Here is an 11336-nt window from a genome sequence, read left to right on the forward strand (position 1 = left end):
CATTGGAGATGAATATTTTCCTGAGTGTCGGGTATTGGAATATTTGGGTGTTCCGCGCATGCTCAGCCAGGCTCCGCCCTCCCACGTGCTGCATAACTGTGCGCTGACTTCCGCAGTCCTCCCACTCACCATAGAGAACTTCCGGGCGGGCATCTCCGTACTTCCTGCAGAGGGCGTGTAGATGTGATTGGCGGGACGGGATTGGCTCTTACCTCCGCGGCTCTGCGCTGTGATTGGCTGCTCGGTGTGGGGCGGGGTGACGGGACGTGTGGTCAGGACGTACAGGGCCGGAGTCTCAGTCTGTTTCGGAGCGTCGGCGCGGGAGGATCGGAGTCACCATGGTGAGAGCGGGGGAGGCCCGGGGCGGCCTAGCGGGGGGTGTAGGAGGAGCACGAGCCGCACCAGCCGCCGGGGGGAGGAGGAGGAAGCGGCGGCTCCGGGCCTGCTGAGTGTGCGGGGGACCCGCCACGTGCTGCCCCGGGAGCGGCCATCGCCGGCCACGTGTGCGGGAGCGCAGCCTGCTGCCCGTGTGTCTGGGGGTGCGGGGGTCCCCGGTGTGTTTCACTGTCCCGGTGTTGGGTGCTGACTGGCTCCCCTCTCTCTGGCTGGGGGGGGGGGTCCCCGGTGTTGGGTGCTAACTGGCTCCCCTCTCTGGCTGGGGGGTACTTAGTGTTGGGTGCTGACTGGCTCCCCTCTCTCTGGCTGGGGGGTACCTGGTGTCGGCTGCTGACTGGCTCTCCTCTCTCTGGCTGGGGGGTACCTGGTGTCGGCTGCTGACTGGCTCTCCTCTCTCTGGCTGGGGGGTACCTAGTGTTGGGTGCTGACTGGCTCTCCTCTCTCTGGCTGGGGGGTACCTAGTGTTGGGTGCTGACTGGCTCTCCTCTCTCTGGCTGGGGGGTACCTGGTGTCGGCTGCTGACTGGCTCTCCTCTCTCTGGCTGGGGGGGTACCTAGTGTTGGGTGCTGTCTGGCTCTCCTCTCTCTGGCTGGGGGGGTACCTAGTGTTGGGTGCTGACTGGCTCTCCTCTCTCTGGCTGGGGGGGTACCTAGTGTTGGGTGCTGACTGGCTCTCCTCTCTGGCTGGGGGGTACCTAGTGTTGGGTGCTGACTGGCTCTCCTCTCTGGCTGGGGGGTACCTGGTGTTGGGTGCTGACTGGCTCTCCTCTCTGGCTGGGGGGTACCTGGTGTTGGGTGCTGACTGGCTCTCCTCTCTGGCTGGGGGGTACCTAGTGTTGGGTGTTGACTGGCTCCCCTCTCTCTGGCTGGGGGGTACCTAGTGTTGGGTGCTGACTGGCTCCCCTCTCTCTGGCCTGGGGGGTAACTGGTGTTGGGTGCTGACTGGCTCTCCTCTCTCTGGCTGGGGGGTACCTAGTGTTGGGTGCTGACTGGCTCTCCTCTCTCTGGCTGGGGGGTACCTAGTGTTGGGTGCTGACTGGCTCTCCTCTCTCTGGCTGGGGGGTACCTAGTGTTGGGTGCTGACTGGCTCTCCTCTCTCTGGCTGGGGGGTACCTAGTGTTGGGTGCTGACTGGCTCTCCTCTCTCTGGCTGGGGGGTACCTAGTGTTGGGTGCTGACTGGCTCTCCTCTCTCTGGCTGGGGGGTCTCCGGTGTTGGGTGCTGACTGGCTGTCCTCTCTCTGGCTGGGGGGTACCTAGTGTTGGGTGCTGACTGGCTGTCCTCTCTCTGGCTGGGGGGTACCTAGTGTTGGGTGCTGACTGGCTGTCCTCTCTCTGGCTGGGGGGTACCTAGTGTTGGGTGCTGACTGGCTCTCCTCTCTCTGGCTGGGGGGTACCTAGTGTTGGGTGCTGACTGGCTCTCCTCTCTCTGGCTGGGGGGTACCTGGTGTCGGCTGCTGACTGGCTCTCCTCTCTCTGGCTGGGGGGTACCTAGTGTTGGGTGCTGTCTGGCTCTCCTCTCTCTGGCTGGGGGGGTACCTAGTGTTGGGTGCTGACTGGCTCTCCTCTCTCTGGCTGGGGGGGTACCTAGTGTTGGGTGCTGACTGGCTCTCCTCTCTGGCTGGGGGGTACCTGGTGTTGGGTGCTGACTGGCTCTCCTCTCTGGCTGGGGGCTACCTGGTGTTGGGTGCTGACTGGCTCTCCTCTCTGGCTGGGGGCTACCTAGTGTTGGGTGCTGACTGGCTCTCCTCTCTGGCTGGGGGGTACCTGGTGTTGGGTGCTGACTGGCTCTCCTCTCTGGCTGGGGGGTACCTGGTGTTGGGTGCTGACTGGCTCTCCTCTCTGGCTGGGGGGTACCTAGTGTTGGGTGTTGACTGGCTCCCCTCTCTCTGGCTGGGGGGTACCTAGTGTTGGGTGCTGACTGGCTCCCCTCTCTCTGGCCTGGGGGGTAACTGGTGTTGGGTGCTGACTGGCTCTCCTCTCTCTGGCTGGGGGGTACCTAGTGTTGGGTGCTGACTGGCTCTCCTCTCTCTGGCTGGGGGGTACCTAGTGTTGGGTGCTGACTGGCTCTCCTCTCTCTGGCTGGGGGGTCTCCGGTGTTGGGTGCTGACTGGCTGTCCTCTCTCTGGCTGGGGGGTACCTAGTGTTGGGTGCTGACTGGCTGTCCTCTCTCTGGCTGGGGGGTACCTAGTGTTGGGTGCTGACTGGCTGTCCTCTCTCTGGCTGGGGGGTACCTAGTGTTGGGTGCTGACTGGCTCTCCTCTCTCTGGCTGGGGGGTACCTAGTGTTGGGTGCTGACTGGCTCTCCTCTCTCTGGCTGGGGGGTACCTGGTGTCGGCTGCTGACTGGCTCTCCTCTCTCTGGCTGGGGGGTACCTAGTGTTGGGTGCTGTCTGGCTCTCCTCTCTCTGGCTGGGGGGGTACCTAGTGTTGGGTGCTGACTGGCTCTCCTCTCTCTGGCTGGGGGGGTACCTAGTGTTGGGTGCTGACTGGCTCTCCTCTCTGGCTGGGGGGTACCTGGTGTTGGGTGCTGACTGGCTCTCCTCTCTGGCTGGGGGCTACCTGGTGTTGGGTGCTGACTGGCTCTCCTCTCTGGCTGGGGGCTACCTAGTGTTGGGTGCTGACTGGCTCTCCTCTCTGGCTGGGGGGTACCTGGTGTTGGGTGCTGACTGGCTCTCCTCTCTGGCTGGGGGGTACCTGGTGTTGGGTGCTGACTGGCTCTCCTCTCTGGCTGGGGGGTACCTAGTGTTGGGTGTTGACTGGCTCCCCTCTCTCTGGCTGGGGGGTACCTAGTGTTGGGTGCTGACTGGCTCCCCTCTCTCTGGCCTGGGGGGTAACTGGTGTTGGGTGCTGACTGGCTCTCCTCTCTCTGGCTGGGGGGTACCTAGTGTTGGGTGCTGACTGGCTCTCCTCTCTCTGGCTGGGGGGTACCTAGTGTTGGGTGCTGACTGGCTCTCCTCTCTCTGGCTGGGGGGTACCTAGTGTTGGGTGCTGACTGGCTCTCCTCTCTCTGGCTGGGGGGTACCTAGTGTTGGGTGCTGACTGGCTCTCCTCTCTCTGGCTGGGGGGTACCTAGTGTTGGGTGCTGACTGGCTCTCCTCTCTCTGGCTGGGGGGTCTCCGGTGTTGGGTGCTGACTGGCTGTCCTCTCTCTGGCTGGGGGGTACCTAGTGTTGGGTGCTGACTGGCTGTCCTCTCTCTGGCTGGGGGGTCCTCGGCGTCGGGTGCTGACTGGCTCTCCCCTCTCTGGCTGGGGGGTCCTCGGCGTCGGGTGCTGACTGGCTCCCCTCTCTGGCTGGGGGGGTCCCCGGCGTCGGGTGCTGACTGGCTCCCCTTTCTCTGGGGGGGGGGGGGGGTCCAGTGTGTCGCTGACTGTCTCCCCTCTTGCAGGTCCTGCTGCACGTCCTGTATGAGCACGCTGCGGGCTACGCCCTGTTTAGGGTGCAGGAGATGGAGGAGATCGGGATGTTGCTGCCGCAGGTGGAGGAGTCCATGACTAACATTGGGAAATTCAGTTCCATGGTGAAGCTTTCCGCCTTCTTGCCCTTCAGATCCGCCCAGAGCGCCCTGGAGAACGCCAACGCCATCTCTGAAGGTAATCACATGTCAGGGGGAGGGGCTACAGGACGAGCGATGATGTCATCAACAATCTGTCAATCCCCTGAGATCTGTGATGTCACACATGTTACTGAGCTCGTCCTGTGTGGGAGGGGCCTACACTGGCCACACCCTGTATATGAAGTACCTGGGGCACCTGATGGGTGGTGACGGGGTGTCTTGTCCTCTCCAGGTGTGCTACATGAAGACCTCAATCTCTTCCTGGACACCAACCTGCCGGCCAAGAGGAAGAAGGTGCTGCTGGGAGTGGGGGACCCCAAGATCGGAGCCGCCATCCAGGAGGAGCTAAAGGTCATCTGCCAGACCGGAGGCGTGGTGGTCGAGGTCATCAGAGGTGAGGCCCCCCCATATGAGGTGGTATGACCCATCCCGTGTCCTGCCCCTCCCTGCACCAGTCCTGAGGTGGTGGTATGACCCATCCCGTGTCCTGACCCTCCCTGCGCCAGTCCTGAGGTGGTGGTATGACCCATCCCGTGTCCTTCCCTGCACCAGTCCTGAGGTGGTGGTATGACCTGTCCCGTGTCCTCCCCTTCCCTGCACCAGTCCTGAGGTGGTGGTATGACCCGTCCCATGTCCTCCCCCCTCCCTGCATCAGTCCTGAGGTGGTGGTATGTCCTGCCCCTCCCTGCACCAGTCCTGAGGTGGTGGTATGACCTGTCCCGTGTCCTCCCCCCTCCCTGCACCAGTCCTGAGGTGGTGGTATGTCCTGCCCCTCCCTGCACCAGTCCTGAGGTGGTGGTATGTCCTGCCCCTCCCTGCACCAGTCCTGAGGTGGTGGTATGTCCTCCCCCCTCCCTGCACCAGTCCTGAGGTGGTGGTATGTCCTCCCCCCTCCCTGCACCAGTCCTGAGGTGGTGGTATGTCCTCCCCCCTCCCTGCACCAGTCCTGAGGTGGTGGTATGTCCTCCCCCCTCCCTGCACCAGTCCTGAGGTGGTGGTATGTCCTCCCCCCTCCCTGCACCAGTCCTGAGGTGGTGGTATGTCCCGTCCTCCCCCCTCCCTGCACCAGTCCTGAGGTGGTGGTATGTCCCGTCCTCCCCCCTCCCTGCACCAGTCCTGAGGTGGTGGTATGACCTGTCCCATGTCCTCCCCCCTCCCTGCACCAGTCCTGAGGTGGTGGTGGTATGACCCGTCCTCCCCCTCCCTGCGCCAGTCCTGAGGTGGTGGTGGTATGACCCGTCCTCCCCCCTCCCTGCGCCAGTCCTGAGGTGGTGGTGGTATGACCCTCGTCCTGCGCCAGTCCTGAGGTGGTGGTGGTGGTATGACCCGTCCTCCCCCTCCCTGCACCAGTCCTGAGGTGGTGGTGGTATGACCCGTCCCTCCCCCTCCCTGCACCAGTCCTGGGGTGGTGGTATGACCCATCCCTCCCTCTCCCTGCGCCAGTCCTGAGGTGGTGGTGGTGGTATGACCCGTCCTCCCCCCTCCCTGCGCCAGTCCTGAGGTGGTGGTGGTATGACCCTCGTCCTGCGCCAGTCCTGAGGTGGTGGTATGACCCGTCCTCCCCCTCCCTGCACCAGTCCTGAGGTGGTGGTGGTATGACCCGTCCCTCCCTCTCCCTGCGCCAGTCCTGAGGTGGTGGTATGACCCGTCCTCCCCCCTCCCTGCGCCAGTCCTGGGGTGGTGGTATGACCCGTCCTCCCCCCTCCCTGCGCCAGTCCTGGGGTGGTGGTATGACCCGTCCTCCCCCCTCCCTGCGCCAGTCCTGGGGTGGTGGTATGACCCGTCCTCCCCCCTCCCTGCGCCAGTCCTGGGGTGGTGGTATGACCCGTCCTCCCCCCTCCCTGCGCCAGTCCTGGTGTGGTGGTATGACCCGTCCTCCCCCCTCCCTGCTCCAGTCCTGGGGTGGTGGTATGACCCGTCCTCCCCCCTCCCTGCGCCAGTCCTGGGGTGGTGGTATGACCCGTCCTCCCCCCTCCCTGCGCCAGTCCTGGGGTGGTGGTATGACCCGTCCTCCCCCCTCCCTGCGCCAGTCCTGAGGTGGTGGTGGTGGTGGTATGACCCGTCCTCCCCCTCCCTGCACCAGTCCTGAGGTGGTGGTGGTATGACCCGTCCTCCCCCCTCCCTGCGCCAGTCCTGGGGTGGTGGTATGACCCGTCCTCCCCCCTCCCTGCGCCAGTCCTGGGGTGGTGGTATGACACTCGTCCCTCCCTCTCCGCAGGGATCCGCCTCTACTTCCACGCCCTGGTGAAGGGTCTCACGGCTCAGTCGGCCTCCAAGGCTCAGCTCGGGTTGGGTCACAGCTACTCCAGAGCCAAGGTCAAGTTCAACGTCAACAGAGTGGACAACATGATCATCCAATCCATCAGTCTCCTGGACCAGCTGGACAAGGACATCAACACCTTCTCCATGAGGGTGCGGTGAGTGGGCGGGGCTATGGCGGGGGGCGGGGCTGTGACACCTCCCGATGCTTACCACAGGCGGTGCGCCACCTCCTGCCGCCTGTATAGAGAGAGGAGGGATAGAAGGTTCTCCGCCTACACCACACACCTCCTGCCAGTGGGGGCGCTGTACTGTTATCGGGGAGACATCCTCTAGTCACACCCCAAGCTGCGGCTGACGCTCTTCTCCTCCCGCTGCAGAGAGTGGTACGGCTATCACTTCCCGGAGCTCATCAAGATCGTGAGCGACAACTACACCTACTGCCGCATGGCCAAGTACATCGGCAACCGCAAGGAGCTGAGCGAGGACAAGCTGGAGGCCATGGAGGAGATCGTCATGGACAGCGCCAAGGCCCAGGCCGTGCTGGACGCCTCCCGATCATCCATGGGTGGGTCCTGTGGGGGGGGTGCTGGTCCTCTATGGGGGGGGCACTAATGTGTGGGGGTCTCTGCTCCTCTATGGGTGGGTCCTGTGGGGGGGGGGGGTCTCTGCTCCTCTATGTGGGGGGTCTCTGCTCCATGGGTGGGTCCTGTGGGGGGTCTCTGCTCCTCTATGGGTGGGTCCTGTGGGGGGGTCTCTGCTCCTCTATGTGGGGGGTCTCTGCTCCTCCATGGGTGGGTCCTGTGGGGGGTCTCTGCTCCTCTATGGGTGGGGGCGCTTATGTGTGGGGGGTCTCTGCTCCTCTATGGGTGGGGGCGCTTATGTGTGGGGGGTCTCTGCTCCTCTATGGGTGGGGGCACTAATGTGTGGGGGGGGTCTCTGCTCCTCTATGGGTGGGGGCACTAATGTGTGGGGGGTCTCTGCTCCTCTATGGGTGGGGGCACTAATGTGTGGGGGGTCTCTGCTCTTCAGGCATGGACATCTCCCCCATCGACCTGATAAACATCGAGAGCTTCTCCAGCCGCGTCATCTCCCTGTCTGAATACCGCAAGGGTCTGCAGGATTATCTGAGGTCCAAGATGAACCAGGTGGCCCCCAGCCTGTCCGCCCTCATCGGAGAAGTGGTGAGTGAAGCTCCGCCCTATGCCCCCCCTCCTCCCCCTGCACGGACATGATGGAAGTGAAATCTGTCAATCCACTGAGAGATCTGCTGACACCTCACACTGCTGATCCGTGCCCCCTGCTCCACCTCCACCCTCTGCGGGGTGACCCCTGCTCTCTCCTCCTCCCCCCCTCTATTATCCTCCTCTGCGGGGTGACCCCTGCTCCACCTCCACCCTCTGCGGGGTGACCCCCTGCTCTCTCCTCCCCACTAACGCCTCTCCTTTCTGTGCAGGTTGGTGCCCGTCTGATCTCTCACGCAGGGAGCCTGACTAACCTGGCCAAGTACCCGGCGTCCACGGTGCAGATCCTGGGGGCGGAGAAGGCTTTGTTCAGGTATAACTGCGGGGCGCTTGTGGTGATGGCGGTGCGCTGGGCGCCGGCGTCTGACACGTTGTCTGGAGCAGCAGCGTGAGTGAGGACGGCCGCCCCAGAGTCTGAACAACCCCCTACATTATTAGTCACTCAGGTCAGACATTGTGGGGGGCTCATATACCCCGTGACCATGATGGGAGTTGTAGTTCTTGTGCAATTACCAAGTCTCAGTATTGACCTTCCAGAGCCCTGAAGACCAGAGGGAACACCCCAAAGTACGGCCTCATCTTCCACTCCACCTTCATCGGGCGCGCGGCGGCCAAGAACAAGGGGCGCATCTCCCGCTACCTGGCCAACAAGTGCACCATCGCCTCGCGCATCGACTGCTTCTCAGGTGAGACCCCCGACCACCCGCAGAGCCCCCCCCCCCCTCAGACACTCGCATATAGACTGCTTCTCAGGTGAGACCCCTGCAGTGCCCCCCCAGACACTCGCATATAGACTGCTTCTCAGGTGAGACCCCCACAACCCCCCCAACCAGACAAACCCCCCCGACACTCACACATCGACTGCTTCTCAGGTGAGACCCCCCCCCCCGACACTCACACATCGACTGCTTCTCAGGTGAGACCCCCCCCCGACACTCACACATCGACTGCTTCTCAGGTGAGACCCCCCCCCCGACACTCACACATCGACTGCTTCTCAGGTGAGACCCCCCCCGACACTCACGCATCGACTGCTTCTAAGGTGAGACCCCTGCAGTGCCCCCCCAGACACTCGCATATAGACTGCTTCTGAGACCCCCGCTCGTCCGCAGAACCTCGCTCTTGGCTTTGCTGTGATGTGTATTTTTCGTCAGCAGGATATCACCCCCGTGTATGTTGACAATTCTTATCTGAGCAAAGATCAAGTCCTGTTCTCCAGTCACATCCAGAGCTGCTCGGGCTGCTGCAGCTTGTGGTGTGACCTGAGTATTCATGGCTGTCACCTGCTGCTCTTGGCTTTAGTCTTTATACTTCTGTGATTTCAGAGATTCCCACCCCGGTGTTTGGGGACAAGCTGCGGGCGCAGGTGGAGGAGCGGCTCGCCTTCTACGAGACCGGGGAGGCGCCTCGCAAGAACCTGGAGGTGATGAAGGAGGCGCAGCAGGAGGTCAGTATTGTCCTGTGATAGGGGGGGGGGGGGGAGCGGGGAGGTCAGTATTGTCCTGTGATGGGGGGGGGGGAGCGGGAGGTCAGTATCGTCCTGTGATAGGGGGGGAAAGGAGGTCAGTATCGTCCTGTGATTGGGGGGGAAAGGAGGTCAGTATCGTCCTGTGATTGGGGGGGAAGCAGGTCAGGTCAGTATCGTCCTGTGATTGGGGGGGAAGCAGGTCAGGTCAGTATCGTCCTGTGATTGGGGGGGGGGAAGCAGCAGGTCAGGTCAGTATCGTCCTGTGATTGGGGGGGGGAAGCAGCAGGTCAGGTCAGTATCGTCCTGTGATTGGGGGGGGGGGGGGAAGCAGGTCAGGTCAGTATCGTCCTGTGATTGGGGGGGGGGAAGCAGCAGGTCAGGTCAGTATCGTCCTGTGATTGGGGGGGGGGGGGGGAAGCAGGTCAGGTCAGTATCGTCCTGTGATTGGGGGGGGGGGGGGAAGCAGGTCAGGTCAGTATCGTCCTGTGATTGGGGGGGGGGGGAGCGGGGAGGTCAGTATCGTCCTGTGATTTGGGGGGGGGGGGGTCAGGTCAGTATCGTCCTGTGATACGGGGGGGGGGAGCGGGGAGGTCAATGGTTGGAGGTCAGTATCGTCCTGTGATACAGGGGGGGTGTCAATGGTTGGAGGTGATGAGGCTTCTACTCCTGACTCAACTGCTGGAGGCAAAAACTGATTTAATGAGCCTGATCCAACCATGAGCCTGCCGGGGCCACATACTGCTGGGTGAGGGCCACACTCGGGCTGACGCACCTCTGCTTTCCCTCCAGGCCACGGAAGTTGTGTCTGAAATTAAAAGGAAGCTTGAGAAGAAGGAACGCAAGAAGAAGAAACGGGAGAAGCGGCGCCTGGAGGCCCTCGAAGCAACAGGCGAGGCGGCTGCACCCCAAGAGGTAGGTGGGGCCCTAATGGGTGGGTGCTGTAGTGCGGGGCCCTTCCTGCTGGATGGTTTCACTCACTGCCTTTATTCCAGGAGGAAACTCCAAGCAAGAAGAAAAAGAAACGAAAGTCTGAGGGCGACGTCTCTGAGAATGGGGTGGAGGAGGAGCCACAGGAAGAGCGCACCCCTGCCAAGAAAAAGAAGCACTCCGCCCCTGAGGAGACACCCACCTCTGCACAGAAGAAAAAGAGGAAGTCTAAAGGCTTACAGGAGGAAAGCTGAGGGGTGGAGCCACCTTATGGACTATTGGGTGGAGCTTAATGGAATTTGCATAGCTCCACCCTTGGATTATTTTTTTTGTTATGTTCCTGTACAGTGCCTGCGGCTCGGGGTCCTGAGCTGCCGAATGTCCGTTCAGAAGTATGAACCACAAAACATTAAACTTTGTATAAAACCTTCTGGATCTGCTGCATCTGTTCTTTAGGGAGGGTGGGGGGGTGTGTGCAGGGTGCTCTTACCTGCTGCTCGTGGCCTGGGGGGGGGGGCAGTACTGTGTACCTGCACCTCCATCAAAATGGTCCTTGTGGCAGAGATAAATGTGGTCATTCCTTTCCAGCACCTTATACCTCTGAACTGCTGAGCAGGTACATAAAGTGCAGCCACAGCTCGAACCCTGCTGTGTACAGACTGCTTACAGAACACTGGCAGGTGATTGGCGCAGAGAAGTTCTCACATGTCCTGATGTTGGTGTGTGTGCCCAGAGAGGAGGCAAAGCAAGTACGTGTGTGTGCCCCTCAGAGGAGACGAGGCAAGTACTGGTGTGTGTGTGTGTGCCCCGAGAGGAGACAAGGCAAGTACCGGGGATGTGTGTGCCCCGAGAGGAGGCGAGGCAAGTACTGGTATGTGTGTATGCCCCCGAGAGGAGGCAAGTACTGGTGTGTGTGTGTGTGCCCCGAGAGGAGGCGAGGCAAGTACTGGTGTGTGTGTGTGTGTGTGTGTGTGCCCCCGAGAGGAGACGAGGCAAGTACTGGTGTGTGTGTGTGTGCGCCCCGAGAGGAGGCGAGGCAAGTACTGGTATGTGTGTATGCCCCCGAGAGGAGGCAAGTACTGGTGTGTGTGTGTGTGTGTGCCCCGAGAGGAGGCGAGGCAAGTACGTGTGTGTGTGTGTGTGTGTGTGCCCCGAGAGGAGACGAGGCAAGTACTGGGGTGTGTGTGTGCCCCGAGAGGAGACGAGGCAAGTACCGGGGATGTGTGTGTGTGTGTGCCCCGAGAGGAGGCGAGGCTAGTACTGGGGTGTGTGTGTGCCCCCGAGAGGAGGCGAGGCAAGTACTGGGGTGTGTGTGTGTGCCCCCGAGAGGAGGCGAGGCAAAAGCAACACCCTCGCCGATGCAAGGTGGAGGGGTGGTTGCGAATACGTCCCACAGCATGTCACTACATCACACTACATAGTCCTTATAGGACACAGGGGAACATTGCAGTGGTAGATCCTGCCTGGTAAGGCAGGAGTTAAGTGTTTT

The 11336-nt window shown here is 61.9% G+C and overlaps 1 protein-coding gene and 1 non-coding gene across 2 annotated transcripts; both read left to right on the forward strand.

Moving 5' to 3' along the window:
• Positions 1 to 231: 231 nt before the first annotated feature.
• Positions 232 to 10277, forward strand: NOP56 (NOP56 ribonucleoprotein). The gene is made up of 11 exons (XM_072131993.1): positions 232 to 341; positions 3782 to 3986; positions 4182 to 4343; positions 6168 to 6366; positions 6589 to 6776; positions 7241 to 7392; positions 7665 to 7765; positions 7990 to 8138; positions 8778 to 8899; positions 9710 to 9832; positions 9913 to 10277. Exons 1-11 carry the CDS (start codon positions 339 to 341, stop codon positions 10099 to 10101), a joined length of 1593 nt encoding a protein of 530 aa, XP_071988094.1. The 5' UTR covers positions 232 to 338; the 3' UTR covers positions 10102 to 10277.
• On the forward strand, positions 9564 to 9632 carry LOC140108912 (small nucleolar RNA SNORD57). Its single transcript, XR_011851344.1, has one exon. It is a non-coding gene; the product is annotated as a small nucleolar RNA SNORD57 (small nucleolar RNA).
• Positions 10278 to 11336: the final 1059 nt, after the last annotated feature.

Source organism: Engystomops pustulosus, unplaced genomic scaffold (genome assembly GCF_040894005.1).
Source record: "Engystomops pustulosus unplaced genomic scaffold, aEngPut4.maternal MAT_SCAFFOLD_195, whole genome shotgun sequence".
In the NCBI taxonomy this organism is placed as follows: Eukaryota; Metazoa; Chordata; class Amphibia; order Anura; family Leptodactylidae; genus Engystomops; species Engystomops pustulosus.